The sequence below is a fragment of the Monodon monoceros genome, unplaced genomic scaffold, assembly GCF_005190385.1.
Source record: "Monodon monoceros isolate NGI ecotype Baffin Bay Population unplaced genomic scaffold, NGI_Narwhal_1 Super_Scaffold_16, whole genome shotgun sequence".
NCBI classification, from domain to species: domain Eukaryota; kingdom Metazoa; phylum Chordata; class Mammalia; order Artiodactyla; family Monodontidae; genus Monodon; species Monodon monoceros.
The window spans coordinates 10,992,459-11,018,065 of NW_021703772.1; the positions used below are offsets into that span (position 1 = coordinate 10,992,459).

A 25,607-nucleotide genomic window follows, 5' to 3' on the forward strand; every position below is an offset into this window, starting at 1 on the left:
GACACCTAGTAGACTATCATAAAAATTATATAATAATATCCCCCATTATTTTACAGGCTCCATTGTTTGCCATCATTTACCTAAGACTCTCAGGATGGTTATTTACTTTCAAGAAGATTGTAAAGAAAATACATTTTCTTCCTAAGGGTACCACAGCGGTGTAACATTGAATGTTTAATAACAACCTCCTTCCCCTAAGCCTGTCTTGAAGTATTATTTAACTGCTCATATTGCTTTCTTAACATTTCTTTTGATTCCTACCCCATTTCACTTTGTTATTTATATTTAGGCTAAATGATAGGAAATGACAATATGCAATAATCTTGACCTGCAAATCTGACAACTTCTTACGGTTCAACTTTATTTTTATTCATGTCTGATCTACTGGGAGTATGTTATGCTCCAACCCCTAGAGTAATTATTTGATTCATGTTTGTACCTCCCAGCATACCTTGCATATAATAGGCACTCAGAAAGTATCTATCTATCAAATTTCACTTTAGTATATTATGTCTGAATTCAGTGGAAAGAAAATTAATCAAGCCAGCTCTCATTACTCTATAGCAGTGGGTCCTCACCATTTAGGGGAGCACAGATCCTTCGTGAATTTCATAAAAGATATAGACCAATACTTCTCAAATGTTAATGCATGTTGGAATCACCAAAAGATTCCTTGAAAATGCAGATTCTGATTTAGTAGGTCTGGGGTGGAGTCTGAGATTATACATTTGTAACAAGCTCCCACGTGATGCTGAGGCTGCTAGTACACAACCCACACTTTGAAAAGCAAGATTATGGACCACCTTCCTTGAGAACAGACCTAATCACATAAGCACAGAGACAAATCCTATTTCTGAGCCCCCTAGGGATCCCTGGACCCTTAGAGAACTACTGAATTTTTCATTTTATAATCAACTGTCCTAGAATTACTCTAATTATAATATGCAATCAAAGAGATTGATAAATGATATTTATGTCAGAAAAAGATAAACTCCAGAAATACAGCATAAATGTCTATGTGTATGTGTTCCTCTGCATATACACATCCTCACCACTCACCCACACACATACATTCAGACTCAAGGATTCTAAAATGTCAGGTTAACTAGGATGAGACCTAAGTAACTCCAACCACAGTCAGCATGTTTTAAATAATCCCGTTTAGGACATAAAATATTTCCAAACATTTTGAATTCCATTTGAGATAAGTTTATTTCGCTTCCCTTTGTCCACTAACTGTTGTTTCCATTCAAATAATTTTCTCTTAAAAATTACTATAAATAAGCATATTGTTCCTCTTACAAGAATGTTTTCATTTTTGTAATGCACAAGACATGTCTGTGATTTACTAGTAATCTGTGCGTGGGCAATCAAAACTTTTTTTTACTGCTATTCTAATGAATAACACTATGAAGAGTGAAAATGTGTAGCAGAGAATAGGGAGATGGTCTGTAACCCTGGAACTGAACAGAATTAACAGGTCTCGGTGGGACACCAGCCAATGATTTGACCTCCTTCACTGCTGTCCCCATATGCCCATCCTTTAGACAGAATTCGTTCACTTCCAGGGGATTTCTTTAAATCTCATTTTGGCTACTTCTTCAAATGAACAATACAAATTATAAAGTTTAACTGTAATTGAGAAAATACTCCTTATCCGTCTGAAATACTGGCAGAGGTTGTATTGAATATCACCAAGGTTAAACTATAGACAGCCTTCCTCCTGACTCCAGGCCCTAAACCTCCCTTTTCTCAGAACATTTACTTTAGAAAACATCGTTATAAATTGTTTCTCTGCCCCATTGAGATGTAAATTGTTTTAAAAGCCTTTTGCCAGTTTTACAACCCAAGAATGTCTTTCTGAAGGACCTAGGACCCATCTCTTTGAAATGTAACCATCAGCGAAGCTAGTGTCCCCGTCTCTGTGGAAGGGTGGGAGCCTGACTTCCGCGGGCACTTTGCTCCAATTTGCAAGACTACCTCCAGCCATGAAGATACAAGAAAGTTTACTTTTCCTTACCAAACGCAGATGGATGTCAATCCTCCTATGCTAGCTCTTAAAAACCCAATTGCCTTTTGTTTCAGTGGAGTTGTGGTCCAGCTCTGTTCTGGCCTCTCTCTCCTATTTTAATAACTTTGAGTAAGGTCTTCAGTGCCTGGTAAATGTGGCCCAGGGCAATTTTTGCTTTGACAGGAGAGAACAAAAATATGTGATATAATTAGTCTATTTTCCACTAAGTCAAACTTTCTCCTGGGTACCCTGTTTTCCCCAAGCACCACTTGAATTTTTTTCAAGCAGTTCATCAATAAAAGCCCAGAAAATATTCCAAATATTTTAAAGGTCCCCATTCCTTCTAACAGAGAGATTGATAGAAGAAGAAAGGTCAGAGGGAATGGTTTTATATTTTCTCTTTTAACAAATGCCTTTTTCTCTCTCTGCTTTTAGTGTCCTTGGTCGTCAGATATCTGCTTGGTCCAGTGTGCAAGAGGGAACAGACCAAACAGTACCAATTGCATCATCTTTGAAATCAACAAATTTTTGATTGGTCTGGAACTGGTGCAGGAGCGGCAGCTCCACCTGGAAACAAACATCTTAAAAGTGGAGGATGACACAAACTGTTCCTTGTCTTCAATTGAAGAAGACTTTCTTACCGCATCCGAGCACTTGGAGGAGGAAAGCGATGTGGAAGAATATAGGAACGGTGAGAACTTTCCAATAAAACGAATGTGCATCCTGAAATTAGTCACCCTATAAAAATGTCTGAGTTAAATTTCAGAAAAGTTTCAGGCCACATCAGTTTGGCTGACACACCACAACCTTCACTTAAGGAGTTTAAAGAGGGAGAGGGAGTAAGAAAACACTAGTGGGGATGCTGACGGAGGCACTTTAACAGATTTAATGGTTAGATGGCCCCATTCTCCCTAAAGATGCCTTAGGGATGCTGAAGGAAATCTATGTGTTTTAAAACAAAATCCTCCTGCCTGCCAAGAGATGGAGACTATCACTTGGAGGAAAGTTAACGTCCCTAAATTTTCCATTAAAGCCATGTATTAGTTGAAACTGAGTTAGATTGACCTGAATCCTAGCACTGCCTCTTTGAGGCTGTGAAACCTCGGGCCAGTTATCCAGTCTTTTTGAGCCCCAGTTTCCTTGTCCACAATTTGGGAGTATAGCAGTGCTGTTAGCACTATTATATTTAACCATATGTTTGTTATATATATATATCATTTAACCATACATATTTATTATATTTAGCTATTATTGTTGTCAGTACAGAAGGAAATAACCCAGGAAAGTGCTTAGCTTTCATTTATTCATTCTTTTTTTTTAATTGGAGTATAATTGCTTTACAGTGTTGTGTTAGTTTCTGCCATACAATGAAATGAATCAGCTACATGTATACACGTGAACCCTCCCTTTTGGACCTCCCTCCCAGCCCCCCATCCCACTCATCTAGGTGGTCACAGAGCACCGAGCTGAGCTCCCTGTGCTTTATAGCAGGTTCCCACTAGCTATTTTACACAGGGTAGTGTAATATGTCAATCCTAATCTCTCAATTCGTCCTACCCTCCCCTTCCCCTCCGTGTCCACAGGTCCGTTCTCTACGTCTACGTCTGTAGCTCAGTGAACAATGGGTTACTCTTCCCCACAGAGGAAGGGATACCCCATATGCTGTTGCCACTGTCCTTGGGGCAAATCCTGTGCCAACTTCAGAATAACTCTTTCAACAAGGCCATGATTTAGGTGACCTGAACGTCCTCCCTTCTCCTCCTGTACCCACTGGGAAGCTTCAAGACACAATTGTCTGTGTTACTTTCTCCCTGAAACATGGTGACCAGCCCTCAGCTCCCAAATGCCCTCCCACACTCTAGCTAGCACTTGCATTTGTACCCCGCATTGAAGGCCACTTCGTTGAGTGGCAGTCCACAGTGAAACTCAAAAGACTTTTCGGATTCATTTTTCTTAAAGAAACATTCAAAATGCTATTTAAAAAAAAATAAAGATACCTGATTCTGTAAAGCATCTTTAGGAATTAAATGTTATTTTAGACTCATGGAAACCTGCTATCTAAAATGTAATCGCAGGTATATTATACAGCACTTAAAAGAAACAAGCTATTCGTGAAAAGATAGGAAGGAAAATTAAATGCATATTAGTAAATGAAATAAGCCAATCTGAAAAGCCTGTATTCTAGAAAAAGCAAAACCATGGATACAGTAAAAAAAGATCAGTGGTTGCCAGGAGTTTGGCAAGGGTGCACATGGTAGTCAAAGGGATGAATCGGTGGAGCACAGAGGATTTTTTGGCCAGTGAAACCAGTACAACACCGTAATGATGGATATATGCCATTATACATGTCTAAACCCATAGAATGTACAGCAGCAAGAATGAACCCTAAGGTAACTGTGGACCCTGGGTGATTCTGATGTGTTATTATGGGTTTTTCAATTGTAACAAATGTACCACTCTTGCGGGAGGAGCTCACAATAGAGAAATCTACACACGTGTGGAGGCAGGGGATATATGAGAAATCTCTCTATATTGTCTCAATTTTAACCTAAAACTGCTCTTTAAAAAATGAAGTCTTAAAAAAGAAAATAAATAAAAAGTAATAGTGGCCCTCATTTTCTCTTCAGTAGGTTATGAAAATATAAATGTCTCAGACAATGCTTTGGAAAATAAAAAGCCAAAGGAAGCCACTCGGGAGGAATGGAATTACAAAAAGGAAAAGTTACTTTACGCTTTGGGAGATAAATATGTTAGCAAATATCATACACCATTGATTAAAACAGAAGGATCTCTGGGAAAAGTGGCAGAAGATACAAGTTTGCAGAGTCTAGATCCCTCAACCAAGCCATCAGAGTGGAAAGGTGAAGTTGTGGGGAATGATAAGCCAACCACAAATGATTATTATTCAGAAAATTTTAAAGGTCAAGAGGGAGAATCACAGGCACTATGTATTCCAGGCAATGCTTATTTCTCAAGGATGGTTAAGAGACATGGACCTTCTGCATGTGGTACTTTCTCTGAGCATGACAGCAGTTTAGACCCAGGAGACCATGAAGACGGCACAAACTCTATTCTTCCCATAAAAGATGGAGAAGCCACAACCGGCGAGTATGCTACGAATTTAGCAGAATCTGTGCTGCAAGACGCATTTATTCGATTATCTCAGTCTCAGCCTACGCTACCCCAGGACTCTGCAGTCAGTGTTTCTCTAGGAAGTGCACTGCTCCCCAGTGGTTGCTCCACAGAAGATACTGTGGTCCCTCGGTCATGGAATGAACTCCCCAAAATTGTCATCGTTCAGAGTTCAGAAGGCAGCGTTGCTGGCCCTGAGCCAGGTATCTCCTCACGGCCCAAGACACAAGTCTCACTTGAAACCTCAGGCATCCTCTCTGGAGAGGACTCCAGCAAACACCCCCAGAGTGCTCTAGAAGTAGCCTTAGCTTGTGCAGCCACTGTGATTGGAACCATCTCCAGTCCACAGGCCACAGAAAGATTCAAAACGGAGCAAGAATCCCTGGTTTCAAACCATCCACTGGGAGGAAATGAACCGGTGCAAACTCAGTCATCTCGAGTATTCAAGGAACACTCCATCAGCAAATATTCCTTTCCATCTGCTCTGTGTGGCATGACTCAGGTGGCAAGTGCTGTTGCTGTCTGTGGCCTGGGTGAAGCAGGAGAGGTGAAGTGCCCTGTGGCTTCAAGTGGCTTCTTGTCTGCCGCTGAGGTTTCTGCAGCAGCCCCCCGACTTTGTGGTTCAGTGACCGGGAAGAGCATGGAGCTGGGGAATGAAGCCATCGCAGAGGCATTGCTCAAGGAGGCCACTCTGGTCTTAACAAGACCTAATGCCTACAGCAGCATTGGAGACCTCATGGACTCAATGAATAGGAGAATCACAGAAACTGTTTCAAAGCCTCAGACCTTGTGCTCAGAAAATGTCCTTGGGAATGAACTGGCACAGACCCTGTCTAATGTTATCCTGAAGCATTCCATTGATGAAGTTCACCAGAAAAATAAAATAATCGACCCCAGCGATGGCAGGCACTCATCTGAAACCCTGGACACCTTAATGGAAAGTACAAATCAGTTGCTCTTCAATGTGATATGCTTCACTTTCAAGAAGATGAGCCACCTTGTACAGCTTGGTGAATGTCCCACCATCGTTTCTAAGGAGACCATCAGAGGGAGAGAAACCGAACTAGACTCTCAGCCAACTGATCAGGCCACTTGTCGAGCATGGACAAAAGCCACTGACTACTCCAGCAGCCATCCACTTAGCAACCTGCAGAGCACCAGTCTTGTTATCAATGATCTTGTAGATGATATGCATCCCGGGCAAAATAGCAAGAGCCCAGAGAAGCCAGTCCTCTCCCAGAACCCCACACTGCAACCTGAATTGTCCTGTATTCCCAGAGAGTCTGTTAAAACACCCCCCAAGGAGACATATCTGAAGGGAATGGTGGAAGAGGATACAAAAAACCCTCATCAACAATCCAGTCACAATGAGAATGAATGCAGAGCCCCTTCAGAGGGAGAAATGACACCGACCGTCGGCAAGTACATCAGTTCCCAGGACGTTGAGGACAGCATCAATCCAAATGCTCCAGAAAAGTACAATTGTGCCTCACCTCTAAACAATGAAGTTCAAGGTAACCTGTCTTTGCTAGGGAACGATTTGCTGCTTCCTGCTCAATCCCTGCTACCGGCAAAACACCCAGACATATACTGCATTGCAGACTTTGCAGAAGAATTAGCAGAGACCATTGTTTCCATGGCAACTGAAATAGCAGCGATTTGCCTTGACAACTCCAATGGAAAACAACCCTGGTTCTGTGCATGGAAAACAGGGAATGAGTTTCTGGTTACCCCCAACGTATCCTGCCGATCCTTGAAGAGGAAGAAAGAGAGCCAGGCCGGCGGGGCCACTGTGAGGAAACACAAGCCACCACGACTCAGCGAGATCAAGAGGAAAACAGATGAGTTCCCGGAACTTAAAGAGAAGCTGATGAACAGGGTTGTGGACGAGTCGATGAACCTTGAGGACGTCCCAGATTCTGTAAACACTTTTGCAGACGAAGTGGCAGCCAAGATCGTGAACCTCACAGAGTTCTGTATGGTGGATGGTGTCTGGCAAGCCCAGAGCTATCCTCGGAGTCGGTTACTCAGTGGAGACAGGTGGAACCGGCTGAAGGCCTCCAGCTGTGAGAGCATTCCAGAGGAGGACTCTAACGCCGGGGCGTATGTGAATAGCCTGGGTTTAATGAGTACCCTAAGCCAGCCAGTTAGCAGGGCCAGCTCCGTCTCTAAGCAGTCGAGCTGTGAGAGCATCACCGATGAGTTTTCCAGGTTCATGGTGAACCAGATGGAAAATGAAGGAAGAGGGTTTGAGTTACTGCTGGATTACTACGCAGGCAAGAATGCCAGCAGTATTCTGAACTCAGCTATGCAACAGGCCTGCAGGAAAAATGACCACCTCAGTGTGAGGCCAAGCTGTCCCTCAAAGCAGTCCAGCACCGAGAGCATCACCGAGGAGTTCTATAGGTACATGTTGAGGGACATTGAACGAGAGAACAAAGACGGCGCCTCCTCCGGACGAAGCAGCCAGGACTGGACGACTGGCTTGCTGTTGCCTTCTCTGCGATCCCCGGTGTGTTACAGACAGTCATCCATGCCCAACAGCAGATCCCTGGGCTCCAGGCTGACGGTGAACGTGCCCATCAAAGCCAATTCCTTAGATGGCTTTGCTCAAAACAGCCAGCAAGATTTCCTCAGCGTACAGCAGGTCAGTAGCGCTTCCTCATCGGGTCTCTGCAAATCTGACTCTTGCTTGTATCGGAGAGGTGGGGCCGACCAGATCACAGACATGTTAATTCACGAGACGTGGGCAAACTCAATCGAAGCCCTCATGCGGAAGAACAAAATTATAGTGGACGACGCCCGGGCAGCTGATGCCGAGCCTGCTTCCGGTGGCTCTTCCTTGCAGGTGGAGAAGTGTGCAAGCAGATGGGCTTCGAGTAGAGTGCAGAGTGGGCCAGCTCTGCTTGTTCAGGAGCCTGTTCATTACCCGAGGAAAAACTCCATTACTGAAAGCAAACATCCCCCAATGTCGTCTCCAAGCAAAGCTGCGCCTCTTGCAAATCACAACAGTTTAGATTCTAGAAAGGAAACTTCCTCGTGCCAGGATGCTGTCCTTCTAAGCCACACCAGGCGATCACTTTGCTCAAGGGAAGTGCCTTTAATTCAGATTGAAATAGATCAGAGAGAAGAATGTGTTGGAGAACCTGAACACGTCCTTTCCAAACGCAGCCGCCTAGAGGAAGCAGAAGAGTGTTTGAAAGAAGAAAAGGTCCCACACGTGGCGAGGGGTGGAGACACTACTGTGAATTCCTGCCAGAACCCTAGGTGAGTCAATGACCTCTTAGACGAGATAGGGTGCATGGGACTGGAGTTTGCATCTTAATTAGTATTTATTCTAAATCTTAGGGGCTTACTGACACAAGAACTGAATTTCTGAGATAGTAATTGACATCCCTGGGTTACTATGCACTTATAATAGAAAGATGGAAGGTTTTTTAAATAATCTCTAAAACAAATTTGATTTATGTGTATAACAGAAGAAATGAGATATCATTCTCCCCATTACAATTAATCTCCCATAGAATGCTACCTTCTGAAATTAATTCATGGCAGTTTTCAAGCAAAATAAGAAAATTACATCAACTTGTCCTTCGAAAACAGTTAAATGTAAATAAATTTTAATATTGGACTCTGACATTAAATATTTTGGTATCATTTTTCTCCAGGGTCTCTCAAGTTTTTCTTTTTTGTCTTATTCTAAAGGTCTTTGCAAGGACACCATGTCTCACAGTGCTGGCCCTTTAGATGCATGGGATACCATGGTAGCATAAGTGCAAAACAACATCATCAGTCTTAGAAATTTGAGAGCTGAATCTTTTTCCTAAACATAAGGACTAAGTATTGAATATATTTTTCTTTGTGGAGCAATATAAAGAATTGTTATGAAACATGATCTCCACTAAATACCCTTGAACCCATCACTCTAAGCAATTTTGCTGATCTCTGCCTCAGTTTACTCACCTGTTGGGGGGGAATAATAGTAATAATTACATCATAAGAAGATTCTTAAGGTTTAAATAAAGAAATGTACACAAGCCCTTACCTCAGTGCCTAGGCCATTATAAACACTCAATAAATGTTTACTTTATCGTTGTTGTTGTTTGGGGTTAAGGTATATGGTTGCCTTTATTCCAGGAGATCTTTTTCCCAAGAGAAACCTGTTATGAACAGTGTAAGAATTTTATTAAAACTACAGAATTCTCAGGATTTGCAAAAGGGGAAATTAGTTATATTTAGATCACATTTTCTAAGCTCAGAGTTGTTATCAGGGGATTTGACATGTCAAAATAGCTAAACATGGAACTCAGTTCCCTGTGAAAGACTTCCTACCCTCTTATGCACAAGAGGGAGGGAAATGATACAGGCACGACTGATTGTTTGGAAGTGGGGAGGTGTCATGTCCTGAAGATATTTTTAGGCTATTCTCTGAGGGACATTTTCATAATTCTTACTAAAAACCTCTTAAAATCTCAACATGATGAAATAAAAATCACACTCTTACTTTTTTGTTATTTGAAACAGAATTCAGAATTCATCATGGCAGGCCCAAATAGAAATACCTATTGTATTTTAGGCTAGCACATTTGTCCAGGTACCAAATTATATCAATTATAAAGAGCTTAAGGGTGATTTAGGATAACCCAGTTCTTGATTTGGGGGAAAATATTATCCTACTGGTGAGCAGCGATGTGTTCTTAACTCAGCCACCTTCTCTGAGATTTTTGAAAAGCAATTACCTAACTTTTTGATAATTTGAGACCACAAGGTATAAACACCAAACTGAGAATCTGGAGCATTCACATGTTGCACTCACAGACCTAACATAACTTTTTTAGAAATATATTTTATGTTGCGTATTCATTTATATTTGCTTCAAGACAAATAATTATTCATCCAACAAATATCTGCATGCTCACCTGTGATACACACTGCCTTTGGGGCTGCAAGCACAGAAGAAAATAGAGATTTAGTGTCTGTTTCCATGGCTCCTACACACCAGTGCGAGAGACAGACAAGATGCATGGAAAAACCCTTTGGAAAAAGTGTGTGATGTAGAGTGTGATGAGAGGAGAATAAAAAGAGTAATGTGGTAGAGAGTTACCTTTTGGGGGAAGTGGCCACTTAAGACAGGATGTTGATATTTGAGACGAGACCTAAAGGAAGAGACAAAGGGTGCCGACAAAATGAAGAATTGAATTGAAGGACTTGTATCTCTAGCATTATGGTGTTCTAGCTAGAAACTAGTCCACCCACCAGAAAAAGGACATGATAAGAAAACATATCTTTCTGAGTAGAGCTCAGAGTAGAAGAGAAATTCCCCTGAGCATTTATAAACACAGCTTGCCTTAATGCATGTTTGGGGTTCTAATTTGCACCATCTTCATGATGTAGGAAACCACAAACTGGTAAGTTACCTTAAAGCAATCTTAGGTTAACAACACTGTGAGACCTTGGCAGAGGCAAAAATAAGTCTCTTGATATTTAATCCCAAGTCTCAAAGGATTTCGATAGATAATGCCTATCAAATATAGGCTCAAAACTTCAAATTTCAAGATACACAGGAATCAAGGCACTATAAGAAAGACTCACAAATATCAAAGTAGAATTATCGTTAGCAAAGATTGCAGATGTGGGGATGCTCAGATACAGAATATAACATATTTTAAATATTTGAAAAATTAAGGTATACAAAACAGGAGTGGGAAAAACTGCAATCAAAATAGAATGAGGTAGATTTGGGCTTCCCTGGTGGCGCAGTGGTTGAGAGTCCACCTGCCGATGCAGGGGACGCGGGTTCGTGCCCCGGTCTGGGAAGATCCCACGTGCCGCGGAGCGGCTGGGCCTGTGAGCCATGGCTGCTGAGCCTGCACTTCCGGAGCCTGTGCTCCGCAATGGGAGAGGCCGCAACAGTGAGAGGCCCGCGTACCGCAAAAAAAAATAGAATGAGGTAGAGTTAAAAGTCAGTTAATTACTACAAGAGATAAGTATAATCATTGAAATTAAACATTGCTAGATATAAACATAATTATTTAAAATTAGATTATTGGAATCAAAACTTTAATGGCATATCTGCAGAGAAAACTATAACAAAAGATAAATGTGAAAGGACTACTGTTTCCACCCATGATGGAGTAATTGAAGCTGAACTTGTTCTCCCTCTATAAATAACTAGAAAAGTGGACAAAATATATGAAACAACTGTTGTCAGACATTTCACAAAAAGCAGCATTCTGAGATAAGGAAAACAAACATGGTGAGCTTTATATAGTCTAACTTTCTGCCTGGATTCCCTTTTCCTTTTTTTTTTTTTTTTTTTTTTTTGCGGTACGCGGGCCTCTCACTGTTGTGGCCTCTCCCGTTGTGGAGCACAGGCTCCAGACGCGCAGGCTTAGCGGCCATGGCTCACGGGCCCAGCCGCTCTGCGGCATGTGGGATCTTCCCGGACCCCGGCACGAACCCGCGTACCCTGCGTTGGCAGGCGGACTCTCAACCACTGCGCCACCAGGGAAGCCCCCAGGGAAGCCCCTGGATTTCCTTTGCAGACAGAAGTACAAAGAGGACAAATCTGAGCAGAACTCAGTGGTCACTCAGCTGAAGATTCAGAGATTGGAGGGCGCTATCAGAGAAAGAACTCCAGAAGTCTGCAGAGGGCTCCCCTCGAGTCTGTTACTGAACCCTAAGCCATGCATGTATAGGTGAAACCCCATGAAGCTAGAAATCTGTAAGCTAACAACGCCACAAGCTCACACAGGACTAGGAAACGTTTAGTTCCAACCAGCCACAGTGGAGAAACCATGTTAAACATATGCAGGATTTAGCAGAGACCCTGAAAGAAATCATACCGTAGAATTAGGGCTAAACTATCCCTGAAAAATAAAAACTGATCTAAACTTGCCCTGACAAAACTTGAAGAGAAGCATTGAAAAATCAGGCTGAGCTGAAGCTAATTTAACCTAGAATGAGCCCAATAGTCTTTAAAGAAAGACAACAAAATTCAGCACTCAACAATATAAATTTTCAGCTTAACGTCCAGTTAAGCTGAAAGATTTTACACATTCAAAGAAGCAGAAAAATGTCACCCATAACTGAGACAATAATTATTCAATATAAATATACCTAGAAATTACAGAGATGATGAAATTAACCAACAAATACTTTAAATAACTATTATAAGTATGCTTCAAAATTTAAAGTACACATGATTATGAAAGTTGATGAAAATGATAAACTTATAAATCAGGAAGTACAATGAAGTCTAAGCAGAACAGACAAAAAACCACATCAGTGTATATCACAATCAAATTATTAAAAACCAGTGATAAAGGAATAGTCTTAAAAGCAACCTAAGGAAGAAGAAACCTTACATACTGGAGAACAAAACTAAAAGTTACAGCTTTCTACCGCAAAAAATATAAACTAAAAGACAAACAATGACATCTTTACTGTGCTGAAGGAAAAAAAAAACTCCCAACCTAGTGCTTTTTACCTAGTAAAAAATAAAGGCTATTCATGAATAGGAAGACTCAATATTGGCAAGATGCCAATTCTTTTTAATCTGAACCACAGATTTAATGCAGTCCCTTTCAAAATCCCAGCAACTTATTTTGTGGATGTTGATAAAATGATTCTAAAGTTTATGCAGAGAGGCAGAAGACCCAGCATAACCAGAATATTAAAGGAGAAAAACAAAATCAGGCTGACACTACCTGACATCAAGACTTACTACAAAGCTTACAGTAATCAAGACTGTGATACTGGTAAAAGGGTAAATAAATAGGTCAGTGGAACAGAATACAGAGCTCAGAGATAGACCCACACAAATATAGCCAACTGATCTTTGGTAAAAGATCAAAGACAATACAACAGAAAATAGTTTTTTCAACAAACAGTGCTGGAACAACTGGACATCCACACGCAAAGAATGAATCTAGACACAACTCTAACACCATTAGCAAAAATTAACTCAGATCATAGACCTACATGTAAAAGGCAAAACTATACAACTCTTAGAAAGGAACGTAAGAGAAAATTTAGGTTACCTTGCTTTTGGCAATGACTTTTTAGATACAACACCAAAGATATGACCTATAGAAATAATTGATAAACTGGACTTCATTAAAATTAGAAACTTCTTGTCAGTGAAAGACACTGTCAAGGAGACCAGAAGACAAGCTATGGACTGGGAGAAAATGTTCCCCAAGACCATCTCTGACAAAGGACTGTGGCAAAAGACTTGAACAGAATCCCCATCAAAGAAGATATACAGATGGCAAATAAGCATATGAAAAGATGCTCAATATCATATGTCATTAGGCAATTGCAAATTAAAACAAAAATAAGATACGATTACACATCTATGAGAATGGCCAAAATCCAAAACGCTGACAGCACAAAATGCTGGTGAGTATGTGAAGTAACCGGGACTCACAGTCATTGCTGGTGGGCATGCAAAAATGGTACCGCTACTGTGGATTACAGTCTGGCTGTTTCTTACAAAAATAAGCATACTCTTACTATATGATCCAGCTTACTTACTATATGATCCAGCTTACTTACTATACTATATGATCCAGCTTACTTACTATATGATCTTGGTATTTACCCAAATGAGTTGAAAATGTATGTCCACACAAAACACCTGCACACAAGATTTCATAGCAGGTTTATTCATAATTGCCAAAACTTGGGAACAACCAAGACCTCCTTGAGTAGTTCAATAGACGAATAAGCTCTGGAACATCCAGACAATGGAATGTTATCCAGCACTAAAAATAAATAAGCTATTAAGCCATGAAAAGACATAGGGGAAACTTAAATACACATTATTAAGTGAAAGAATCCAATCTGAAAAAGCTACATACTATATGATTCCAACTATATGACGTTCTGGGAAAAGGCAAAACTGTGGAGCCAGTGAAAAGATCAGTGGCTGCAAGGGGTTTAGGAGGGAGGAAAGGATGAATAGGTAGAGCACAGAGGATTTTTAAGGCAGTGAATCTATTCTGTATGATACTATAATGGTGGATACATGTCATTATACATTTGTCCAAATCCATAAAATGTACAACACCAAAGTGAACCCTAATGTAAATGGTGGACTTTGGGTGAAAATGGTGCATTGATTTCGGTTTATTAGTTGTGACAAATGCACCTGGTACAGGATGTTGATAGTGGGGGAGGCTATTATGTACATGTGTGGGCAGGGGACATGGAAACTCTCTGTTCTTTCTGCTTAACTTTACTGTTAACCTAAAACTGCTTGAAAAAAAATAAAGCCTATTTTAAAAAATAAAGCTAACTAGTAATTTTTATACAACAGAATTTTAGAGAATATGCCAATAGGAGATTTGCACAATAAGAAATGTTAGCGGAAGTTCTTAGGCTGAAGGAAAATAATGCTGATTGGAACTTGGATGTACACAAAGAAACAAAGAATCCCACAAATAGTAAATACAAAATATTTTGTTAATTTTAAAATTTCTTTAAGATATAATTATTTAAAACAAAAAATATTGCTTTATGACATGAGGGACTGAAATACATGTCAATTATGGCACAAAGGATAGGAAGAGGAAATGGAAGTGTAAAAGTCTTCCTTTCTAAGTGAATTTGTGTAATGTAATCTGAAAATTGACTGTAACAAATTGACGATGCATACTGTAAACCCTGAGATAACTACTAAAAATGTAAAACAAAAAGCCAATAAATCAATACTGGAGATAAAATGGAATGGTAGAAATTACTTAGTTAATCCAGAGAAATGCAGGAAAAGAGGGAAAAAGTAACAAAGAATAAATGGGACCAATAGATAATAACTTAAACCCAGGCATATTGATAATTACATTAATTTTTTAATGATCAAAACACTCCAATAAGAAGCAGAGATTGTCAGGCTGAATAAAAAGGCAAAACCCTACCATAAACCATCTATAAGAAATGTGTTTCCAATATAAAATAACCGATAGGTTAAAAGTAAAAGAATGGAAAAAGAAATATCATAAGAATGATGGAGTAGCTACATTAATATCAGATAGAATCAACTTCAGGATAAGGAATTTTGTCAGGGGAATTTTATCAGGAGTAAAGAGGGATATTTTATAATGATAGAGGGGCCAATTCATCATGAAGACATGGAAAATGTATATATGTAATCACCTAAATAATAGAACTGCAAACTACATGAAACAAAATCTGATCGAGCTGGAAGGAGAAATAGACAAATCCACAGTTACAGTTGGAAATTTCACACTCTTCTCTCAGTAACTGATAGAACAGTAGACAGAAAGTCAATAAGGATATACTACAAGACTTGAGTAACATTCTCAATCAACTTGACCTAATTAACATGTATTAAGGATGCCACCAAACGGCAAAATATACATTTTTTTTCAAGTACACTTGAAACATTCACCAAGATGGACCATTAGGCCATAAAACAAGTCTTAATAAATTTAAAAAGAATTAAACTCATATAGAATATGTTGTCCGACCACATGGAATTAAAATAAAAATCAATAACAAAAAGATTCCTGGGAAATCCACACCCCAAAAAGTTTGAAAAATTTCTAAATTATAAGTTGGTCAAAGAATGTCACAAGGGAAATTTAAATAAATTTTTAATTGAATGAAAAGGAAAACATACCATATAAAAATTTGTGTATACAGCTAAAGTGCTTAGGAAAGAAATTTACCTTTATTTTTTATTATTTTTTTATTTGTTTAACATCTTTATTGGTGTATCATTGCTTTACAATGGGTGTGTTAGTTTCTGCTGTACAACAAAGTGAATCAGCTATATGTATACATATATCCCCATATCCCCTTCCTCTTGCATCTCCCTCCCACCCTCCTTCTAGGTGGTCACAAAGCACTGAGCTGATCTCCCTGTGCTATGTGGTTGCTTCCCACTAGCTATCTATTTGGTAGTATACATAAGCCTATGCCACTCTCTCACTTCGTCCCAGCTTATCCTTCCCCCTCCCCATGTCCTCAAGTCTATTTTCTATGTCTGTATCTTTATTCCTGTCCTGTCTCTACATTCTTCAGAACATTTTTTTTTTAGATTCCATATATATGTGTTAGCGTACGGTATTTGTTTTTCTCTTCTGACTTACTTCACTCTGTATGACAGACTCTAGGTCCATCCACCTCACTACAAATAACTCAATTTCGTTGATTTTTATGGCTGAGTAATATTCCACTCTATACATATGTGCCACATCTTCTTTATCCATTCATCTGTTGATGGACAGATGCTTCCATGTCCTGGCTATTGTAAATAGTGCTGCAATGAACATTGTGGTATGTGACTCTCTTTGAATTATGGTTTTCTCAAGGTATATGCCCAGTAGTGGGATTGCTGGGTCATATGGTAGTTCTATTTGTAGTTTTTTAAGGAACCTCCAAACTGTTCTCCATAGTGGCTGTATCGATTTACATTCCCACCAACAGTGCAAGAGGGTTCCCTTTTCTCCACACCCTCTCCAGCATTTATTGTTTGTCGATTTTTTGATGATGGCCATTCTGACTGGTGTGAGGTGACACCTCACTGTAGTTTTGATTTGCATTTCTCTGATGATTAGTGATGTTGAGCATTCCTTCATGTGCATGTTGGCAATCTTATATCTTCTTTGGAGAAATGTCTATTTAGTTCTTCTGCCCATTTTTGGATTGGGTTGTTTGTATTTTTGATATTGAGCTGCATGAGCTGCTTGTAAATTCTGATTACTCCTTTGTCAGTTGCTTCATTTGCAAATATTTTCTCCCATTCTGAGGGTTGTCTTTTTGTCTTGTTTATGGTTTGCTTTGCTGTGCAAAACCTTTTAAGTTTCATCAGGTCCCATTTGTTTATTTTTATTTCCATTGTTCTAGGAGGTGGGTCAAAAGGATCTTGCTGTGATTTATGTCATAGAGTGTTCTGCCTATGTTTTCCTCTAAGAGTTTGATAGTGTCTGGCCTTACATTAAGTCTTTAATCCATTTTGAGTTTATCTTTGTGTATGGTGTTAGGGAGTGTTCTGATTTCATTCTTTTACAGTTTTCCCATCACCACTTATTGAAGAGGTTATCTTTTCTCCATTGTATATTCTTGCCCCCTTTATCAAAGATAAGGTGACCATATGTGTGTGGGTTTATCTCTGGGCATTCTATCCTGTTCCATTGACCTATACTTCTGTTTTTGTGCCAGCACTCTACTGTCTTGATTACTGCAGCTTTGTAGTATAGTTGAAGTCAGGGATCCTGAGTCCTCCACTCCATTTTTCTTTCTCAAGATTGCTTTGGCTATTTGGGGTCTTTTGTGTTTCCATACAAATTGTGAATTTTTTTGTTCTAGTTCTGTGAAAAATGCCATTGGTAGTTTGATAGGGATTGCATTGAATCTGTTGATTGCTTTGGGTAGTAGAGTCATTTTCACAATGTTGATTCTTCCAATCCAAGAACATGGTATATCTCTCCATCTGTTGGTACCATCTTTAATTTCTTTCATCAGTGTCTATAGTTTTCTGCATACAGGTCTTCTGTCTCCTTAGGTAGGTTTTTTCCTAGGCATTTTATTCTTTTTGTTAAAATGGTAAATGGGAGTGTTTCCTTAATTTGTCTTTCAGATTTTTCATCATTAGTGTATAGGAATGCAAGAGATTTCTGTGCATTAAGTTTGTATCCTGCTACTTTAACAAGTTCATTGATTGGCTCTACTAGTTTTCTGGTAGCATCTTTAGGATTCTCTATGTATAGCATCATGTCATCTGCAAATAGGGACAACTTTACTTCTTCTTTTCTGATTTGGATTCCTTTTATTTCTTTTTCTTCTCTGATTGCTGTGGCTAAAACTTCCAAAACTATGTTGAATAATAGTGGTGAGAGTGGACAACCTTGTCTTGTTCCTGATCTTAGTGGAAATGTTTTCAGTTTTTCACCATTGAGAACAATGTTGGCTGTGGGTTTTTCATATATGGCCTTTATTTTGTTGAGGTAGGTTCCCTCTATGCCTGCTTTCTGGAGGGTTTTTATCATAAATGGGTGTTGAATTTTGTGGAAAGCTTTTTCTGCATCTATTGAGATGATCATGTGGTTTTTCTCCTTCAATTTGTTAATATGGTTTATCACATTGATTGATTTTCGTATATTGAAGAATCCTTGCATTCCTGTGATAAAACCCACTTGATCATGGTGTATGATCCTTTTAATGTGCTGTTGGATTCTGTTTGCTAGGATTTTGGTGAGGATTTTTGCGTCTATGTTCATCAGTGATATTGGCCTGTAGTTTTCTTTGTGACATCTTTGTCTGGCTTTGGATTCAGGGTGATGGTGGCCTTATAGAATGAGTTTGGGAGTGTTCCTCCCTCTGCTATATTTTGGAAGAATTTGAGAAGGATAGGTGTTAGCTCTTCTCTAAATGTTTGATAGAATTCGCCTGTGAAGCCATCTGGTCCTGGGCTTTTGTTTGTTGGAAGATTTTTAATCACAGTCTCAAATTCAGTGCTTGTGAGTGGTCTGTTTTTATTTTCTGTTTCCTCCTGGTTCAGTCTGGGAAAAATGAACAAACCTATAAATTTCTCTCAAAAGAAAATGGAAACTAGTGTTTTAGATATAATCACTATTCATTCTGAATCCCTAGTTATGTGACATGGGGTATGAGATTTACTGTAAATAGAGTGGGAAATTGAGATAAAATAAAATATACTGACAGATTCATTTTTAAGCTGGATGTTTAATGTCAATCATTGAGATTTAACTTCTGATTTAGTAAGGAATATCCTATAATGAATTTTTTTAATAACATAAGGTCCTAATTCAGTAAGGAATTAGTCCAGGAAATTATTTTTTAACCAAGTAAACAAATGGTTTAGGAGCCCTCCCCTTTGTGCTGAGTGTTTGCCTCATTTCCACTTTGGGGAATATGTATATTGTTTCTATTTGTCATCAGTGAATTAACTTATCTTTCATTTGAATTTAGTTAAATTCAGTGAATATTCCTTTGGCTACATCCATTCTTCCCCTTTCTATCTGCTCAATTTAGAAAAATCTCAACATTTTTGAGAGAAAAATCAAGCTTATTAAGGATCTCTTTTCACCAAATGTTAGCAACAGATCACACTAGAAACAGCCAGATACTTTGAGAAGGAATCTTAGGGACAAGATTTGGTGTGCTATTACCTATGTAATTCATTCACATATCAAGGGGATATTTAATCACACCAAAAAAATTCTACATTTGAAACTCTACACTCTATACTAGAACTCATTTTAGCAAATATTGTAAAAAGTACAACCATTTTTGGAGAAAGGATAACAGTACTAATTCTAAGATTGAGGAAAATTATGTAGATCTTTCTGTAACCGATCAAGTGTTTTGCATAAAAGTGATCAAGTGTCTTAAGTTGTATTTCCTGGGAACAGACCTTGAGAAGGAGAGTTCAGGCAAATATATATAATTTGTTAAGGAGTGCTCGCCAGAGAAAAGTGTACATACATGGGTAAGAAGGAAGGAAAGACAAGAGTGGACAGAGGGAGATGGTCCCCCCCCCAAATATGTTTGTACCTGAGGGCACAGCACATCCTATAGGAAACCCTGAAGCTGGGATGGTCTGTCATGTTTAGTGCAAATTGAGGCAAGGATGGACTTTTATATCTCTGTGTCAGCTGGTCATTGGGGTGCTCACTGGGATAGGGTATAACCCTGGCAAGGTAATTCCCAATCTGAGGACAGCTCTCAGTGTGGACTGGCAGCTGCCGTTACTCTCTACAGCCAGTGCACAAGGGCCAAGAAAAGCATTCCAGTCTCCACTCACCGAGTTACCATATTTTTCATTGTCAACTGAGGAATACACTCTTGCTTTTTGTTTGCAAACATTAATGTCCTTCTCTTTGTGCTATTAGTTTTTGATGAGCCTATGGAGAAAAGTCTCCATGAATCTGTTCACATTTCTGTACATTTGGCTTTCTGAGCAAAGAGCACTGGCACCTGGAATGAAGGTTGATCAAATACTAACCCTGAAGATAGAGACTTCTAAAGAGATACAGTGATTCATTTCCCTGGAGCTGTTTAATTACATTCCAGGGTAGTGACATCTCCTCCTCTCCACAGAAAAGATTTGAATGTGTTTCTAATCTAGAGCAAAGTGCTCTCTCCTCCATCATGTCTCTCTCTCTCCCTTCTCTCCCTGGAGAAAAAGAGAGGCAGATGTGTCCAGGCATGATAATTTTGAGGTTCCTCTCCTGTGGTGCAAACCTCACTACAGGTGCAGTGTGCAGTAGGGAATTGGGGCACAGAGAATGAATGCAAGCTGCTCTGTGAGAAAGGAAGTGGTCTGATCTCTAATCCAGAGCACTTGTGTGTGTGTGTGTGTGTGTGTGTGTGTGTGTGTGTGTCACTGTGCCAGGCAAACAAATGGAAAGTCAAGCTTATTAAAAACCTGCTTTCACCAAGTGTTAGCAGTAGAGTGTGATAGAAACTGCCACACCTCAATACCGTAGTTATTCAGAATGCCATTAGCTTGTAAGAAAGATCTTTCTCATATCTTTCCACATAAGACTTAACAGGTAGGGCTATCTAAATTTGAATATGGTTCTACTTATGAAGCTAGGTAATTTTAACAATAACATATTCATCTAAAAATATTTAATGTGTTCACAGCTCTACTCCAAATACATAAAAAAGTATAAAAGCTCTTAATAATGTATGGTATATACACTAGACTGCAAACTAGGAAGCATTAAGTGCTACCGAAAAGAAAGAAAGACAGACTAATTGCTTTGATCATTCAAGAGAGAGATGGCCCTAGTGAGAGAGATTAAGGACGACTTCAGGGAGGTGAGAGCATCTTGGCTAAGGAATAGTAAGAAACAAGGATCAGGAAAGAATGTTATTAGACATATGATTCTTAATGAATTATATAATTTACTAATAAAGAATAATATATACTTACATACAAGCACTAAGATAAATGCATTAAATGATTTTATTTTCTAGCTTATTTCTTCCAAAAACCATTATGAGGTTAGTATTCTTATTTTTCTTGGAAAGTTTTATCAACTTGTCCAAGTTGAATAGACGACACGTGGTAGAAGTGGAAGCTACAGCACTGGACTGCAGGAACAGTGCTCAAAGCACCCTGGTCTCCAGCATTTGGTCAGAGGAAGCAACGGGGCAAAGGTCAAGAGGCAGGAAATGTATGGCACATTTGAGGAGCAGCAGAGAGTCTGGTTTTACTCAGTAATGAACTAGCGTCATACAGATAAAACTGGATAGGCAAGGGAAGACCGTGAAGGAAAGAGTTTAGCTTTAGGAAGTTCTTGAAGGTTTTTGACAAGAAAGGCCAAAGATATATGCCTTGAGAACGTTAATTAACATTAACCTGGCATATGTGTGAAGAAGGTTTTGAAAGAGGAAGAATAGTCACGGCTGAACTGTTAGGAGGCTGACACAATATAGTCCAGGCAAGAAGTCAAGGTTCAGTGCCCAGGAGTCTCAAAACTTGAGATCCGATGTCTGGTACCAACTCTTGTTGTAACTTCAGGTAAATCATTCCACCTCGCTGGGCTTTGGCATCCTAATCTACAGGAAATCTGTGAGGTTCCTTCCAAATCTAAATTCTAGAAATTTAGAAAGATCTCAATTAACATAACTACCTGAGCACAGAGACAGAGATAGGTATGTGAGAGAAACTTTAGAGATGGAACTGAAAAACATAGCAAATGATTGAATGTAAAGGTCAAGGAGAAATCAGAAGTTTTCTGCAAGATTTTAAGCCCGGACACTCAGAAAAGTCAATGAAATAAGAAATACAGGAAGAGGACGGGAGGGCAATTAGAATTTGTTTTATATAGGTCGATTCTGAGATGTTAGTGAGACAGATTGGAGATGTTCCGAAGACCAACTGAGGAAAAGAGCCCCAGAATCAGGAAGAGGCGCCCTGCCTGGAGCTCAGATTTGGAAGCTATTTTCACAGGCAGAATAGATGAGACTGCGTAGGGACAGACTGGAAAGGAGGGCAGTGAATCAATCAGAGCTGGCTATACTATGTTTAAAGGACAAAGAGAGAACCAGGTTCCAGGCATGGAGTGTCCAGAAAGGCAGAAATTCGTGGGAAGCCAACGAGGAAAGGTTTCAAAGAAAAAACCTTGTCAGATCAAAGGTTAAATGCTTGATATAAAAAGGTGCTCATCCAGAAAAGTGATGCTGATACAAATCAGAGGTTTCAGAGGGAGAGGATGGGGTAAAAAAAAAAAAAAAAAAAAGGTGGCTGCAAGTGCAAAATACATATAGAGGCATTTATAGGCAAAATGGTTTGGTAAACCACTAGAACTGGGCTGGGTGTTCTCCCAACATGGTCCGTATACAACTTGCATTAGAATCACCCGGGGTGGTTGTTTAAAATGCAGGTTTCTGGGCCTTCCTGCAGAACCCCTGAATCATAATCTCAGGGGAAGGATGCTCTGGGTATCTTTATTTTAAACACCACTGCCCTTCAATAATTCTTATGTATGCAGGCCAGGTTGCTTCAACATGTTTTTTAAATGAACGGAGGGAATCCGTAGAAAGAGATCAAATGAAGAAATAAGAAAGCTGGTAGAGAGTAATCCTGAAAAGGCAAAAGGTAGAGAGTAATCCTGCAAAGAAAGATTCCATCTATGTCCTAGGACATCCTGCTGACTATGGCAGAGGTCCATGCTCAACAGAGCATGCAGTGAGGTTCCCCTGAAAAGGTCAGTCTTGTGCCTGCACTCTTAGTAACATCTTACCGTCTACAGCGACAGCCCTGATGCCAGAGAGGTACCAGGGGCTGAAGTCTCAACAGAGAGCAGAGCCCCCGATGAGTTCTCCAACCCTCCCGGCAGCAGTGGAGAGAGCATGGACAGCTGGTCCCAGCTCGCCAATGAGGAAGAAAACCCAGATGACACCAGCAGCTTCCTGCAGCTCAGTGAGCGATCCATGAGGTACCTGCTCTTTAAATGACTTACCAGGGAAACAGGTCTCAACACAGATTCCAGAAATGCAGTTTAATCATTCTCTGCAAAGGGTCCCTCATAGCGCAAAAAAGAAAGACTGCCCGTCACAATTTGTGCTGAGAGCTATCTAATACCCAGTTATGGTTTCAACTAGCTTGGCCAAGGTTGAGAGTCATCTGTGTTCCCTTCTCCGCAAGCTCCAGCTAGTGCATTCAATGATGACAACTGTGAGTTTTTAAAGAAGAGCTGCTATTACACCTGGTGTGTCTGACACTTTCTTTCTGGTTCATTTGTGTTTCAGATGCAAGACAGGCTGGGTTTACATGAGGCGTTTCCATACTGTGTTGTGTTGTTTGGCCTGACTGTTCCTCCCCTTTCTCTGCCTGCCCTCTGTATTGTTGCTCTAGAAAAGCTAGAGAGGTGCTAAAGAGAGATCAGATTTGGGAGGACCTGAGCCAATCAGGAGACATAAACTAAAAACTAGTCCTTTGTGAGGTGAGAATGAAAAGAATCTTCATGTTTCTACCCAAAATCTTATTTGATACTGGGCCAACAAGTCCACAGACTTTCCAGAAAGGCCAATTGGAAAATGGGCTTCCGATGCATCTGGCTGTATGGTTCCTGGAAAATTTTACTTCTGACAGTTCAGTCTGTTTAGACTTAGGAAAATTTCACAATGTTAAGTGATTTATCTAAAATTTCAAAAACTGGTGGGAAATGTTATCCTATAGAGATAGAAAGCAAAGAGAATTTGAATCTCTGGACTTAGCATAAATTTATACAGTTAATTACCTCCAGAGCAATGTTTGAGTCATCAGATTTCAATCAGTGAAAACATTCAGTACCCCACACGAAAACCAAGACAGGAATTTGAAATGAGGGGATTTAGTTGCTTATTCATGGAACTCCTGACGGAAGACTGTCCCATTACACGATATCCCAGCACTCACTCTTTGAAAACCTTACTTGAAGAGACGTCATTGGAAAATAGAGAAGGTATGAGGAAATATAGTGAGTTTGGTGAAATTGGATGCATTCCATTTTGCAAGAACCTAAAAATGGGCTCAACTCTTCTGTGTTTCGGTAAACAAATTCCAGGCTAGTAACTAGACCATATGTTGATTGTGCATCCTACAAAAATGTTGCAATATGTGATCCCTCCTTCTCTACAACACACAAAGCATCAGGTGTTGCTACTTCTCAAAGATTTTAAGATAGAGTTATAAAACTCTGGCATTGCCCAACTCTGTACTTGTAAATTCTGTAGTCCCTCAGGAAAAAAATGAGACAAATGCATGTCCTATGGAATATCCCTGACAAAAATCCCCTGAATGGCAAAGGGAAAAGAGAACATGCATCGCTGGTTTCTGTCAAAAGCCAAGAAGCAGGCAGATAAGCATTCCCGTATCTTCCCCCTCAGCCAGCGTTCTCAGAAGTATCTTAGTCTCTGGAGGTATACTCAAGGAGTCTCTTGCTGATGGATAAACATGCTTACTGTCACTAGGATGGGGAAGAAGGGAGTCATGCTGATTGTCACCCACTAGGTGTGGTCCACCAGGTACGACCACTGCAGAAATTACAAAACATTGATGACGACGATGATGACGATGATGGTTGGCTTGAGCCAAAAATGTCTTCTGTTGTGTTTTCCCCTGATCTGGTCAGAAATAAAGATCAATTTAGGAGTCCTAGACACTAAGCAGTATTCTTCTGGGGACCAAAGGAAGAACCTCTTAGAATGGTGGAGCATCAGTGTCAGCAGTGTGGCCAGGTGGTGGACACTGGCATTAATATGTAAACTTTTGCTTTGTCAGCAATGGCAACAGTAGTGCCACTAGCAGTCTTGGCATTATGGACCTGGACACTTATCAGGAAAGCATGCCATCTTCTCCCATGATTAAGTAAGTAGCCACCGAGATGCAGTGATTGTGAGACCGCTACTCCGATTCCATCTGGCCATCCATTTTGATCATTCAAGTTGTTCCCGACCACTGGTTTCATCACGTCTGTCCTGCTGAGGTTCCCAGACATGTATGATTTCATGTCACTGGAGTAAGAACTCAGGCCTGCAGTAGCCTCACCCTTCCCACCACCTGCCTTCTGGATTTCAATTCTGCCCCCTATAATATAATCGTTTATATATATATATATATATATATATATATATATATATATAAACGTATATATAATATAATATAATCGTTTTGGATAAAGCTTATCCATATAATCAGACATATATGTCATTTTACCTAGTTGGTCACAGAGAAACAAAAATCCATTTAAATTGTACTATGCCAACCAGCAAAAACTATTGTTCAATAGAATATAGTGTGAATGGCTTTTCCTTTACTTGTAGATGCCTGGGATTATTGCCACTAATGAGTCTAATACCAAATGGCACCGTGGTGGAACGTGTCATTTTTATATATGCTCCCCACAATATGAGGACCTTCTAAAAGACCAAGGGAAAAAAGTACAGTATGTGTGTCATAAAATATGGTGCATAAAGG

The 25,607-nt window shown here is 39.8% G+C and overlaps 1 protein-coding gene across 1 annotated transcript in view; it reads left to right on the forward strand.

Annotated features, from left to right (window-relative positions):
* The window catches only part of SPHKAP (SPHK1 interactor, AKAP domain containing), a 95,489-nt gene that overhangs the window by 58,829 nt on the left and 11,053 nt on the right, over positions 1-25,607 (forward strand). Inside the window, exons 5-8 of the mRNA XM_029225621.1 lie at positions 2,447-2,702; positions 4,642-8,410; positions 22,900-23,085; positions 24,912-24,998. Of these exons, the coding sequence (XP_029081454.1) occupies positions 2,447-2,702; positions 4,642-8,410; positions 22,900-23,085; positions 24,912-24,998 (4,298 nt within the window). The remainder of the gene's footprint in view (positions 1-2,446; positions 2,703-4,641; positions 8,411-22,899; positions 23,086-24,911; positions 24,999-25,607) is intronic.